The 14735-nt window shown below is 36.2% G+C and overlaps 1 protein-coding gene across 4 annotated transcripts in view; it reads right to left on the bottom strand.

Moving 5' to 3' along the window:
- The window catches only part of MTA3 (metastasis associated 1 family member 3), a 137042-nt gene that overhangs the window by 33179 nt on the left and 89128 nt on the right, over positions 1 to 14735 (bottom strand). For all 4 annotated transcript variants that reach the window (XM_082757095.1, XM_082757092.1, XM_082757093.1 and 1 more), the window contains exons 15-16: positions 8821 to 8907; positions 3949 to 4095 (exon numbers count right to left, since the gene is read on the bottom strand). In XM_082757095.1, the coding sequence (XP_082613221.1) occupies positions 3949 to 4095; positions 8821 to 8907 (234 nt within the window). The remainder of the gene's footprint in view (positions 1 to 3948; positions 4096 to 8820; positions 8908 to 14735) is intronic.

A 14735-nucleotide genomic window follows, 5' to 3' on the forward strand; every position in this document is an offset into this window, starting at 1 on the left:
TAAAATAGGATACACGCAACATTATGCAACATCGTGATTTTCTGAAGACATTTTTTTCCCATTTGAAAGAGATTGTCTTCACTACTGAAAACCATTCAAATACTTGGTGTTGATTTTATTTTCAGCAGCAATGGATATTCTTTCTTATCTCAGCATAGTTAAAAGCACCAACATGCATATGTGAAACCTCCCCAAAATACTGTGATTTTTTTCCAGAACAGAGAGAAGTTTCCAACATTTTTCATTCCATCCTACAGAATGCAACGCTTCCTGTTTTTCAAAAATAAAGGAAACAACACTTTTTTTTTAAAGACATCCAGAAAAACTTCCTCCTACAAGAAAGTACACAAACAGGTACAAGATCTTTAACTGTGAAGAGGGAAAAATAGCCTCAGATCAAGATCTTTCTTTTGCAGACACCAACAGCCCAGAATAACAGCTGCAGTACGCAGTGCTTAAGCAGTGCAATTTTGTTCAGGTCTATGCATTATATATGAATCATATGTAGAACTACAACTATGTCTCTCAGACTGATAATCAGGTCTTTTAACAGCAAGTTACATTGGACAAGCCCCACTATTTCTGAAAAGAGCTAAATGATCTCCCTCAGCATTCTCAATAAAGATCAAGCAATAGTAGTCAGAAATTACAGACTCCCTTATCCCTATCAGTTGCACCAGACTTTTGGTGGAGGCACATACATGGGACATGAAAGGGAATCTTGTGCTACATTGGCCAAACTCTTGATTTAAGCCAACAAAAGACTACCCTACAAAACGGTAATTATGTTCTCATTTAGGCATATTATTCTTAAAAGCATTAAACCAAATACTAATGGTTTTTCTCATAATCTTACCCCACTCACTTAAACAGATCCTTCAACACTCAACTCACCTAAGCAATAAGACTGACTTCAAATATGTCAATATATATGCATATTTACACAAGCTTAAGTAACATTTACTTGAATACTGTAAATTATCATATATCTTAAACAAACATATTTCTATGGCTTAAAACAAACTTCTAATACTGTTTAAAAAAGCAAACCTGAACATGCAGACATTTCTATGTCAATAACATTAAGATTATGAAAATAGCTCAAGATAAGACTTAATGTAAGCTCACTGTGCTCATTTCTGTTTGCTCATTTCATCAAAGCATGAATTGGAAGACAGAATATATCATCTCCATAGTAGGCTTTCTGGATACTGTTAATTTATACAGTGCAATAAAACCAGCAACAATCAATAGTCTTTTGGAATCAAAACAGCTTTTTAGTATATTTATAGTAACATGAAAACTCTGGGGGCTGGCAAAACCTTTCATTGCACAAATAATACACATATCAGTACAATTACGCAGAAACCGCTATTTCTCAAATTGCTCTGGTCACTCAGTTGTTGCTCTGTGCTGAATAGAAGCTGAATAAATTACAGACCCCAAAATGTTTCTCTATTTATTTGGCTTGGTTTTTAATTTAGCAATAAGCAGAAAAGGGGTTAAATGGCAACTATGAAAGACAGACATTTTTCAGTCAAAAGGAACAGAAGGTGTTGTTGAGTATTTTTACTGCTAGTTTGATCAGCTTTCCTGTGCATTTTGTTTCCTGGGGAATAAGGGATTAAGAAATGAAAAAAAAACAAGAGGACCACAACTACTACTAAAAAATGGAGATCGAGACGATTCAAGTCAGCACTGATGGTAAATAAAAAAGTTGGTTAAAGCTGATACATGGCAGAAGGCGATAGTGCAATTGGTTTATGCTGAGACAAATGTTAACAAAACTTGACGATAACTTATCAAAAGCATAAGCTTTGGCCAGTAACTAGTTTTATATTTCTTAAACTTCTCTTTGGCTTCTGTTCAACTGAGGAATCTAATAAAACTACTCTTTAAGAAGATCAATCCCATACCAAGCCATCTGAGCAGCAAGGAAACATCATTCAGTGAGGCTGTGCCTCCCAGGTCCACACAAGTATTTGCCCTTTGCCTGCTGCAGTTCCTTCACCGTGAGGCTGAAGAACTGAGAAAGCTAATGGTAACTTTCGGATGTTATAAAAACAGCATTCAGTAGTACACACTGATAGTGACTAAACTATTTCCACATACCATTGAGCTCCCTGCACATGCTAAAAAGTAGCAGAAAATCTAGAACCACACACACCAAAAAGAAAACAAAAAGAAAACAAAAACAAAACAAACAAAAAAAGGATCATTATAGGTACTCAGTTTACTGTTTTATGCAGCATTGTTTAGGGAATTACTTTTATGCTTTTAACTTTAGAATACCTGATCTAATTCAGAAATTATTCTTTTGCATTTCCATTATCATTCTTATATCACACCTAATATTTCAGGAGTTATTTTACAGTTTGCTTGGACTATACTTTGCATGTTTTTAATTAAAGAGTGGGACAAGAACCCAAATAACCATTTTTACATGAGCAAGATACACCTTGCAGATTTCCACGCTCTAGGATATAAGCTTTCTTCACATTTGCATAGAAAATAGATAAGCAGAAATAATTATCTCCTAAAGCAATAATTTACAGTTCTCAATGGTATTTTTTCAAATTAGATGCCACTTTGTGAAAATTGCATTAACACTTATCTGTTTGATACAAACTAATCAATGTGGCTAATGATTGGTTTTATAAATGCTTTATGTTGAAGAGAACATTGATATTAAATTGAAGAAAAATGTTAAGAACTTCCAAGGTCATCTCCTTGTGGGGAAACCACCATAGTAACGTTTACCTTGAACTCATTGCTACAACTTTCTTTGCAGTAGAAATGTAACATCATCTTCTTTACCAGGTCAAAGTCATTCTCCTCACAAAGATCATGTAAAGAATCCAGTCTAATGAGTAGCATTCCCAGAAGGGGAAAAAAGCAGCTTTTTTTCATAATTACATGCAATAAGTACCAGATTGACATTACAGAACTTAAGAATGAAAGTCCACAGCAAAAATTCTGTTGTGTGAAATGCTCTGCTTTTATACCTATGCCTATATGCCTATGCATCATCTTTTTTATCTAAGTCACATGGTTATCATCATGGTCCACTGAATAGCTTGTGTTGCCATGCATGTTATTTGCCTACTGTGTAAAGGCTGTTTGCACAATGAGCAAAGGTCCAAGAGATCCTCTTACTGTATATATTAAATAACCACTTTTTGTCAAAATATACAGTTATTTCTAGGTATTGTTAAGTGTACAGTAGGTATTTGCACTGCAAGATACAAATAACATTGACAGTGACAGAAAAATATGATAGTTATGGGAAGATAATGGATAGAGTTTTCCTTCCAGTATCTGGAATACTATTTCTATTATCTTGTCTAAAATGAGTCCCTCTCATTTCTACCTTGCCCTGTGAAGCATGAAAACAGCATGTCTTTTGTGCCAGTCATGTCCGGAACAGCCTATTTCAGAGTCTAGCTTCTTTCAGATTTCTAGTCCCAACCACCACAATGAATTGCACTACAAATAAGGTAACTGCTTACAAAAGTTACAACTCACAAAAAGAGTTCAGGAAAGGCAGTGCGTATCTCTGCAAAATATTTCTTCAAATAAAAATGCAGTAAGTCAAAATAAAGCATTCATTGCATCCTTCCCTTTTCACCAAATTTGTTTTATCCCTTTCTTGATCTCTCCTATAGAGTAGAAAGATTAGTAGGAAAATGGTACATATAGTTTTTGTAAGAGATGGCATTAATGGTATTAATTGATACCCATGTTCAGTGAATACGCGTTATCATTCTTTGCATTGAGAATCAATGCTATAAATATGCTATCTATATCTTACATTTGTCAGAATGTACCCCCTTATTTTACGTCATTTCTTAAAACCATATTCCCACAGAAAAGTCACAAAACTTTATTTTAGGCCCACAGAAAGTTTTGCAATTCATAAACTTATTGATTTTATATTTTTACACATACCATCAAGACCATTATGATGGCTGTAGTTTCTCTTTCCCAAAATACTTAGTGAAGAGTGATTGGAGGGTGCAAGCAGTCGTTTTGCACTTGGACTTTGAAGGCTTGATGTTGATCTGATTACATTGGGTTTTACTGCAGGATGAATTTCTGTTTAAGACAAAAGAGAAAGAAATACGTGATTTATAAAAAACAAACAAACAAACAAAAAACTTTCAGTCCACTCAGCTTACAAAATTTACACTTAAATTTCTAGTGAAATGGAAGTTTCTTCAGCACAAATGTGTTTATGGGACCTTGAATAACAATTTGAACACAAGTTTTCATACTTGTCCTTCCAAATAAGAAAAAAAATCTATTTAGTTTTAGATTGCCTGAGTTTACTACAATGGTGTAGATGTGTAAGGTTTTCACAGGTGAAGAGATAATACAGATCAAACTGAAACAGTTCAGTGTTTGCATTTTCCTTCCCTTTTGAGTTTTGTATTGGAGCTACACACCTACAGATTTTTAATCAAGCAAATAAAAACATTTTACAACAGTGAAACCACTAGAAAACCTCAAGTTATTCAATGTTTTCTCTCACAAGAGCAAACTTTAAGGGATCCTCCCACATATAAGTTGCTATATTCAAGAGTCAGGGAATGAGCTACAGCAGAAGACTGGAGCTGAAACTACCCCACTAATCGCAGCAGAAACAACCAAAAATGTCAAGATTGCACTGGATTTCCCAAGTACTGCCAGACTCTAATACCCATTATTAGGGTTTCACATGTCCCAGAGGATCTAAGAGTTCACGCAGTAGGACTATTTCATTGATGGAAGAAAGGTAAGAGGCACTGAAATTCATCTGCCCAGTGCACCTTAGAGCAGGTAGCTGCTGCAATTGCCAAAAGCTGATACAGCTGTATGAGAATTTCCCAGTAATCTGCCAGATAAAGTTGTCAAAAGATGCAGAGAAGCAGCAGTAGACAGACAACATTGTCCATCTTGTGGCCGGGCTGAGGCCTGCCGCGCGAGTCCCCTGCTGGTTGCAGAGTGAAGCCCTGTGGGCAGAGGGGCTGGCCTTCAAACCAGAAGCTAGCTGTCTGCGGGGAGTAAGAAAAATAAAATAAAATAAAATAAAATACTTTTGTAGCCCAGGCTTGTACTCTTCAGAGTGATTCTTTCTGTTTTTCTGTGTATAAAATAAAGTGCAGGAGGTAGGTATATGCAACACATAAAAGGAGGCTCAGTGTTGAAGGGGAAGGCCCCCCCACCCTCTGCTGCTCAGTTATCACCCAGGAGAAACAGATATGATTGTACAGGAGTCAAAGTCCACTCCGAGAGCTGATTTTTCTTCTTCCACAAGTGTTAAGAAAGCTCATTATCGGAGCACACACCTGCCTGGCACCACACGCCCATTCTCCCAGCAAGCCTTCACAACCAGTCTACAGGAACTCAAACCACCCACCTACACCAGGAGCTTGCCGATGCACAGCGACAACACTTAGGCAGTTGCAATAACCTTTAAAAGGCATTAAAAGGAAGGTGGGAGAGCCAAACAGTTTCATCCATATCCAAATAGGTAGAAAGGAGTGATGATGGCCACAGTGAGTTTGCCAGAACATGCAGTGGGAACAGAATGCCAGAAAGGCACAGCGCCAACAATCTTCAAATTAGGAAAGACTATGCCTAACTAGTTAACAAGTGGTTTGGTCACAGTATGCAATCCTACTCCTAAATCATGAATAGTCTTATCCAAGATGCTTCAAGAGATTCTGATTAAAAAGAGTCAAGCAGGATAACACATTAGTAGTTGTTAGAATAACATAAAACTAACACACTGGTAATTGCCTAAAGGCAGTCCTGTAAGGCTGATTTTACAGCATCATCACCCATTTTTCATAGTGTAGAGAACAGGAGTCTATTTTGCTTTTTTACTAAAATGGGAATAGAAGTGTGCTTCATATTATGAACCCTCTTTCAGTTTGAAGTTTCACCTTAGAAAGTAGAAAGATTTGTGCTCTTATTGAATATATATATTATATATATATATATCTCCTTATATGGGATTTGTATTCTAAAATGCTCATTTGGCAACATATTTCAATTTTCAGAAGGAAATTATTAACATTTTGGGCTACTACTACTAGAATATTATCTTATTTGCCAAAGAGCTCCAGTAGCAACCACAATAATTCCAGCAGCTGTATCAACAGACTAGAACACAAACTCCTTCTCTCTACAGCATATACGGGATAAAATTCTGTATTTCCAGGCTATGCTAACAGGAGGAAGGAGGTCACTAATCCTCAGTTTACTACAATAGCAATCCCTTCTCTTTTTGCAGCAGAGGAAGGTAGCAGGACCAAGTTCTCCCTTTAAGTTCTAGAAAGGAACTTAATTAAACTGCCAGGACCACTTCTCAACAAAGTTTTACTTTAGGGTCTTTACACCATGCACTCTCAACCTCTACCTATAGACTTGCTTCAAATATTTGCACATTTTGTAGAACAGCACTTTCTAACTAACTGCTTCATCATGCCTGAAGTAGTGAGGCATTTCAGGGTTTTTGACTGAATTTTTATATTGTCTTGAATTACTGCAATAGTAATTAGGAATCCTTTAGTCCTACTGCTACCACCTTTGTTCTACAGCCTAGTATACTTTTTTTTTTTTTTTCCCACTGTAAATCTCCTAGCCACTTGCGGCTTCTCCTGACTTAGAGAACTAAATATATCATCCAAATAATCCAAATTATCCCTTTAGGCACACAACAAATAACCAGTTGGCCAGATTCAGATTCTATGATCACTTCTGAAATTAAAATAAAAATAAAATGGAAGAAACAATACCTGAACAACATATTAGGCATTTTTATGAGACCAACTTGCAGCCTCAAGTAATAGCAATAAAAACTGTAAAAACATCTCCCATTTCCACTAACACCACTAAGGTAAATATATATAGATATATATTTATATTTATATATATAACATATATATATAATATTATATATACAATTTTTTATGTATATCTATATATAATATATAATTTGTGTATATATATCTCCAAAGCAAACAAAGAAAAGTTGAAGTCTCCTGCTGAGACACTTAAATAAGCAGCCTGAATTCCAGAGGTGCTTAAGCAGTTGGATCTCTCTCATCTCTTCTCCTCAGTATGCATCCCAGCTGGAAATGCTAGGCTGGTTTCCTCATAACCAAGAGGCAATATAGGACATTTAATTAGCCAGAGGCTCACATTAGGGGGTTTGTTTAGTAAGCACAGTGAAGTCTGAACAGATTACAGGGGATTAACCCTACCTCTCCCGAGGACAGGGCTTACTTTTAATGCTTAACCTATCTCACCTGTGGAACCGGCAGCCAAGAAGCAGAACAGAGATAAAGGGAAGCAATGACCCACAATGTGCAGGGCATTGATATATCCTTTCTGCCTTACCAGTAGGGCTCAATAAGAGTTGAACCTGCGAGATGCTGTTAACTGTATTCCAGCATGTTTGTGGGCTGTGTATTATTACATGATACTTAATATTATGATTATTATTATGACAAGACCGGTTGTATATCAGCATTAATCTTGTTCATGAAACCTTCACCTAAGTACACACAATGATATCTGACATTGTTAATTCATTTATTCCCACTAAATCTACAGAAGCGCGCTTTCAGAGGTACTAATATGATCTCTCTCAGACTAGACAACATGACACTAAAAACATACAGCATCTTCTCATACACTGATGGTGTCCTTTCTTCGTTTGGCTACCCAAAAGGGGTCAACTAGATGAACCATCATCCCCTACCACAACCACAGTTCTTCCCAGTCATTCAGAGCAAACCTCTCATTCCTTCCCATGACAGCATACCTAACACAACCAGGGTGCATGTAGGAAGTTAGCAGTGGCTTTTTTCTTTAACTGCAGGGTAGGAGAATCAAAATTCAGTGACAGGGGCCGTTAATTCTTCATTATCCATTTTTTTGAAGTTTGGATTTTGTTAAACTTCATGATCTGGAATAACTGTCAAAGCTACATTAATAGCTGATTTTTATTTCAGTAAGTGAAGCAACTGTTATTGATTACTTTGTTGTAGTACAAACAAACTCCTGTTGGTTAAAATTTTGAGGAAAACCATCTAGTTCTATCCTTATCTTTACTACTGTAGAATGGTGTTACTATATTGCAGACTTACTCACATATTCTGATCAATAGATTGATTTCTATATTTATTTCAGGATGAATAAAAATCCTCTAGGGTATTTCATCTCTTAGTTGTAAATATTTAACAGTCAGTAGCAGCTCCTTACAAAGAGAACTATTTTCATTTTTAATAGCAAATTAAAATTACTAGAATTTCTCCTCTCCCCATTATGTTATGTGAGCACCTTGTCCTCTTGGCTATAATCTCAGCACAGATTTCTTTACTTTTTTCTTTACTTTTTTTTTTTTATTTATTATTATTATTATTTTATCCAATTAAGAGTGTCATCAAATTAAGTGTCTGTGTAGCTGAAGTCTGCTCCTTCAGTACATGGGAGTTTTACATATGGATTCAAGAGGCATAGATGCAAAGCAGCATTGAGCATACTGTGTATCTCCCATTTTAGAGTTTGTTTGTTTGTTTTAAGTAATATTTTTCACATTGTGAGTTACATCAGGTTTCACTCTGCCATTTTAAACCAGTATCAGAAAGCCTTTTGCCCAGATTCTCCAAGTTCAGTCATGCAGTTTTGCAGCTGAATAGAGTAGCAGAACAGAATATTTATTCACTTTACAGTTTTCTTGTTTAATCTCTCATTTTACACATAGAAATTTTCTATCAGTAAACACTGAATGATCATTTGACTCATTTTTCTCTGGAAGCAGATACCCACCTAAATACCCAATGATACATGATAGTGGCTTTCTGGTGCTTTTGATCTTCAGAGGATTTCCAGCAATTTCACAATGTCGATCGGCATCTGAGAATTTCAAAGAATAAAACTCAGTTTAAACATTTTACCATTACAAATGTGATTAGGACATGCCAGCCAGTTTCAAGTTTTTAACACAAATTTCTTGGCTGATTTTTTTTCCCCTTTTAGCACATATTCTTCTTTTTTCATCAATGCTAATAACGATAGATATTTAAAAGCAGGCTACATATTCATTTATGTAGATATTTAAAAGCAGGCTACATATTCATTTATGCAAGTGATGTTATGATTTTTTCTTTCAATTATTTTTAAAGTTAATATAAGTTCTAACACAAATGTCATTATATTTTTTGCCTACAAAGTCATTTTGCAAAAAGTCAGCTAGGTAAATGAAACACAAATGAAAACATGCGTAGTAAAATAAAAGCAGCTCTGGCTATTAGCAGGAATTTACACCGAACTCTTCACTTTATTGTTCTTTACAAGCTTGTCTGGCTCTAAATGGTGTAACATAGAACTGTGAGGGCTTTAAATTTGAAGCCTGAGTTCTGTCATGAATTACTCCCATGGTACAGTGATTCAGACTGTTCCACTCTATTGTGGCATGATAAATCTTAGACACACAAAAAAAACCTTACTATGAACTTGTGAATAAATTCGCCCATTTGTAACCAAGTATGACAGAGCTCAAAGGTCTCAATGTTAGCAGCTTCTTGCAAAGCAAACAAAAAGTAAGCAGCTCAGTAACTACCTCAATTTGATGCTAAAACTATGAACTCACACATTTAAAGGCACCAAGAATACATAGACAGACTTCCTAAAACCCCCAGTGCAGAAGGGTTATTAAGAAAAGATTCACACTTGAGGAGCAGAATCAATCAACCTAAGGCAAAAATCCACAGGACACCAGGTTAAGCAGTTTCCAGATTACTGGAACTAAACTATCTTTTTAAAACTCATTGGAGTGAATGGGTCATCTGTTTTCTGAAACCACATAAAACATCCCTACACACAGTATTCCTAGAACATAGGTACTCTGTTTCATACAAAACCACATTTGTATTTTGGTTTTGTCGAACTAGCATTCTCTTACATGGAATTACTTCTCATATGTACAGACAACAAGCTGCACATTTCTTTGTATGTGTGTCACTTGCACACACACATCTGCATTTTCTAACAAGCTTTACAGGAACTAGGTATTACAAATAAATTATGGTAATTATAATTTCAATTTGTATCCATGTTGTGTTTTACCAAAATGTTCCTGTGTTTCAATCCAACACAAGGGAATGAGTACACAGACGCATGAATGGACACTATAGAACAATTTATGTTTGAGGAAAAACACAAAATTTACAATCTCTGCAGATTCTATCCAACTCTTTGAAAAAAATAAATAAATAAAACACACAGGTCATGTAACCACAGCAATGACTGAAATAAGTACTTCAGTATGTTGTTCACAGGTGTTTTACACCCAGCAGACCATTTATTTCACTATATTAAGGAATCTAACATGAAATTCCAAGTACCTCATTATTTTTTTCTTAATAAAACAAAATATGCTGTGCTGCTGTGCTCAGTGAAAAAAATGCACTGAATCTAGTGTCTGGAGTATTTTTAATACTCCACAACTCTTGAAATATTTTAAGTGACAGAGTAGAAAGATATGTCTCCACTGTCTCCCTTAGTAAAACAAGCACAGGGTCTACAGTGAATATTTTATAGTTACTTTGGGAATAAGAAAGCATTGACTATGAAGTAATCAGCAAGAAATTTTTCCATCTAAATGTCTTCACTGTAAAAAAAAAAAAAAAGACTTTGAATCACAGTGAGATATTAATAAGCTGACTGAGAATACAGACTGAAAAAAAAAAAAAAAAAAAAAAAAAGCACAATTTCCCTTCTTGAAGCAAAACATGTTCACCAAAGGTCCCTGGTCAGTATTCCAAAGTACCGCTATCAGTCAAACATGTTTAACAATGTTTAACAACAGCTGACTTTAATGCACAATATGGATTCCCATGAAAAATATAATAAATGTTATGATCTTTATGCACTATTTGTACAATCCTTGTGATTTCTGTATCACCCTCATGTGTAATACCATAGACAGAACATTTACACAGAAAGTTGTGAAAAACAACAACAACAAATATCCTAAAATCAAATATGGGTTTCCATGTGAACATTAAAAATTTTAGTATTAGTGAAGTAAGGAAAAGAGAGAAATTAGAAGGCATTTCAAAAAAAAAAAAGTCAAAAATTTGAGTATTATATCTAATGGTGGTTTTTTTCAGACATCAAAGGCAAGAAGCATGCTAGTGTCTGTAGCAATAGGAGATGATCAAGGTGTGATGAAAATACGCCAGACAGATAAAGGCACTGCAGAAAAAGTGGATTAATTCTATGTAACAATGCTCACTGCTGGGAAATTTCAACAAGCTCACTTTCAAAACCCCTTATATTAGGAAAGTGTGGGAACTATTTCACATTGAAGTGTTCATAGGAAACATTCAAGACAAACTGATTAACGAATCGAAACAAGTTTTCAGGACCAGGTGGAATTCATCCAAAAAGAAACTGCTGAGCACGTACACTGCTGGTGTTTAGCTATTGCTTAAACTCCTCTCCATTCAAGAGAACAAAAACAGGGCAAACACGATAACATTCTTCACTAAGTAGCTTTGTAGACTGGCAAAAGGGCTGAACTATTAATAGAGGCATACAGCTCAAATATGGAAACACAAAGAGAGCCAACAGTGACCCTGTAAAAGGAAAACACGTTTAATGTGTTCACATTATTCAGCCACATGCCCTTGCAACAAGGACGATTGCATACTGGGCATTATTAGCATGGGTGCAGCCAGCAGGGCAAGGGACCTGATCCTTCCCCTCTACCTGGCTGTTGTGAAATCACATCCAGATGTTCTGTCGAGTTCTGGGATCCCCACTACTAAGAGATACAGGGATACTGGAGCAAACCCTGCCACTGGAGAGTCACCACAGCGGTGGGGAGCTTGAGTAGAGGATGTACAGAGAACTGGGTCAGTCAGCCTTGAGATGGGAGCGTGAAGGGGAGACCGACTGCCACATGCAACTACCAAGCTGCAGAGCGTGGAGAAGACAGAGCCAGACCCTTCTCAGAGGTACATGGCAATAGGACAGCAGGCTATTGCTGCCTGCAGCAGCAGACCCAAGCTGGGACATGGTAGTTCTTGCTAGATGTAAGGAAACAACTGAGTACCATGAGGTTGGTCAAATACGGAGCAGGTGCCCAGAGGGGCTGTGGAGTCTCCATGATTGGAGATATACAGAGCTGAGCTTGACAAAAGGCCCTAAGCACCTAAGATTTGTGCAGGTGGTGGAATTAGAGACATCCCGAGGTCTCTTCCTACCAACGCATCTTGAAAAACAGCACCTGCAACTATCAGGGGTCTGCCAGGATCCTCTGAAGGAATCATGACACATACACATGCAGCTGATCTGGCATCGCCCAACCTGGAATTTCAAACAGCTTTTGACAAAATCTATCACAAAAGACTGTTGCTGTTCAGCTGCTATGATGTAAGAGAGATGGTTTTGTCAGGGATTAGTCCCTGATTAAAAGCAATTTTCTATGCAATTCCAAAAGGATCTGCACTGTTCAATGTTGAAATAATTGGAAAAAGATGTGATGAGGGAATTACGTTTCCTGATAATAAATTACTGAACATAATCATAACTAAAGCTGATTACAAAGGATACCAGCAGGATCAAGCAATAAATGTAAAGTGATTCTTAAGGGGTAAAATGACTAATACACAGATATAGATATGGGTTCTGACCTATCACCATGCAGAAGAAAATTCTTGGTGTCAGTGTCAACAGCTTTCTACAAATAGCTAGATAATACTCAAAAGCAGTCACCTAAAAATAATTAAAATCAGAATATTAAAAATTACTATGAGAGGAAGAGCAAGCAAAACAGAAAACATCATGTGACATACTCAAAAATTAAGGGAAATCCCTATCTTGTAATAGGGGTAATTGTAATGTAATTATCCCTATTGCATGTAATTCAGGACACCACAACCCTAAAAAGAACACGGTACAATTAGTAAAACTACAGGAATGACATTTTGACTCACACTGTGAAATGGATTCTCTAAGGTTCCAAACAGACCAAGTTCTCAAACTACAAAAGGGATAACTGTTGTGAATATTAGAGAACAACAAAATCCGGTATGCTATGAAGATGGTGATAGTGAATGAGGCTTGTTCTTTTAGATCTGAAAGGGGTTTTAATATTTTTGTTCACTAGGTTTGTAGACCTCTTCAGTTTACAGATTCTCACTTGTGAGTTATTTCTCTTTGACATTCCAACATACTGCTGTCAAAACTCAGATTAACTAATGAATTTATGGAATATATTCTCTGATTTCTATTCTTCTTGGAAACTTTGGAAAAAATCTAGTGCATTATTGTATTTTACTGGCTAAAACTATCTGGCACAAATTATATTTAAAGATTATAGTAAATATTTTAATTCTAGGTACAGCCAAAAGATAATTCCACAGCTATCAAAATCAAGAAAACAAGAAATTCTTTGACCTAAGACCTGTAAATGTCTTACTTACTTCAGATGAATGGACAGTGTTTTGTCAGTAAGCATGGACTGTTTGCTTACAAAGACAAATCACTAAGATCTTTGCATATTCTATTCAATTCTTGTTTGTCATTATCAAATAATAAACAGTACCATGTACCAAATGGTTAATTAAATCTACAAATTTAAAGGCATAATTTTCGATCATATACATTATATACATTTCCAGATAACTCTAGATGCAATACCGTCCACTGAAAAGATTTTGTCAATCACATCTGTATAGACAGTGTAGACAAAGTTAAATTACTATAATTAATATAGTTCTATTGATAAAACTATACATGAGGAAGAAAAAAAAGACACCTTAAAATCCTTATTTGCTGAGGTCTTAATGTTCACAGATGCATGGTTCATTGCCAAGCATACATCAACAATCCTGTAAACTGGAGACAGATCTTGTCAGTCACCACCAGGAGAAGAATGCCCACTTCACTTTCCTCTAATTAAGAGTGCTACCACAGACAGGATTACTTTGTTTAACTTTCTAGAAGTAAAATAGCTGAAAAGAATGATATTTTGTCTGATTCAGAGCAAGGGAATTTCCTTTTACTGAAATTCACCAATTTCTAATTATTCCTGAAAATCCATCAGACAAGTTTATGGTCACAAACTAATGCAAGTCTATTATCTCTGGGCAGAACAAAGTTTGAGATTCCTGTGATGGATGACTGTACTCCTAGCAGGAGATGCCATGCTATCAACCTTCTGGTGGCCATCCGTAGTTTAAACTGAGACGTGAATGCATTTTCTCCATTACCTCCTGCTGGCATCCGAGCTGGGGTCATGCTACATTGTTCACTAATGAGAAAAACTTAATCCTCTGTGCTAACTGAAGGAATGAAGAATACAGAACCGGGCCTTGTTCTCTGCTACTGGACATAATGGGCTGAGGGTGATGATGTGGGTGAAATTACAGGAATCAAATAAATGCTCTGAAATTATTTTTTCTTTTTGAGTTTTTCTCCCTAAAATATGGTTGGGCCTGAGATTAGTGTTCCCAAAAGCTTCCATGCCCCTACAAGACTAAAGAAGTATTAGCAGGTAAGTTCAGGCAGAATGCAAAAATCGATTTATTTTAGGAGCAAGCTCTGACTAGCTTGTTCAGACTTCCTTTCTCAGAACTGGGAATTGCTTTCATCAACAACCTGGCACTTCAACAAATTGCCTAAAGACTAAGAAGGCATAAAATGTGGTATAGTGCTTGGGTTAGAGTGCCCTA

The sequence above is a fragment of the Aythya marila genome (assembly GCF_965140915.1).
Source record: "Aythya marila genome assembly, chromosome: 3".
Lineage (NCBI taxonomy): Eukaryota > Metazoa > Chordata > Aves > Anseriformes > Anatidae > Aythya > Aythya marila.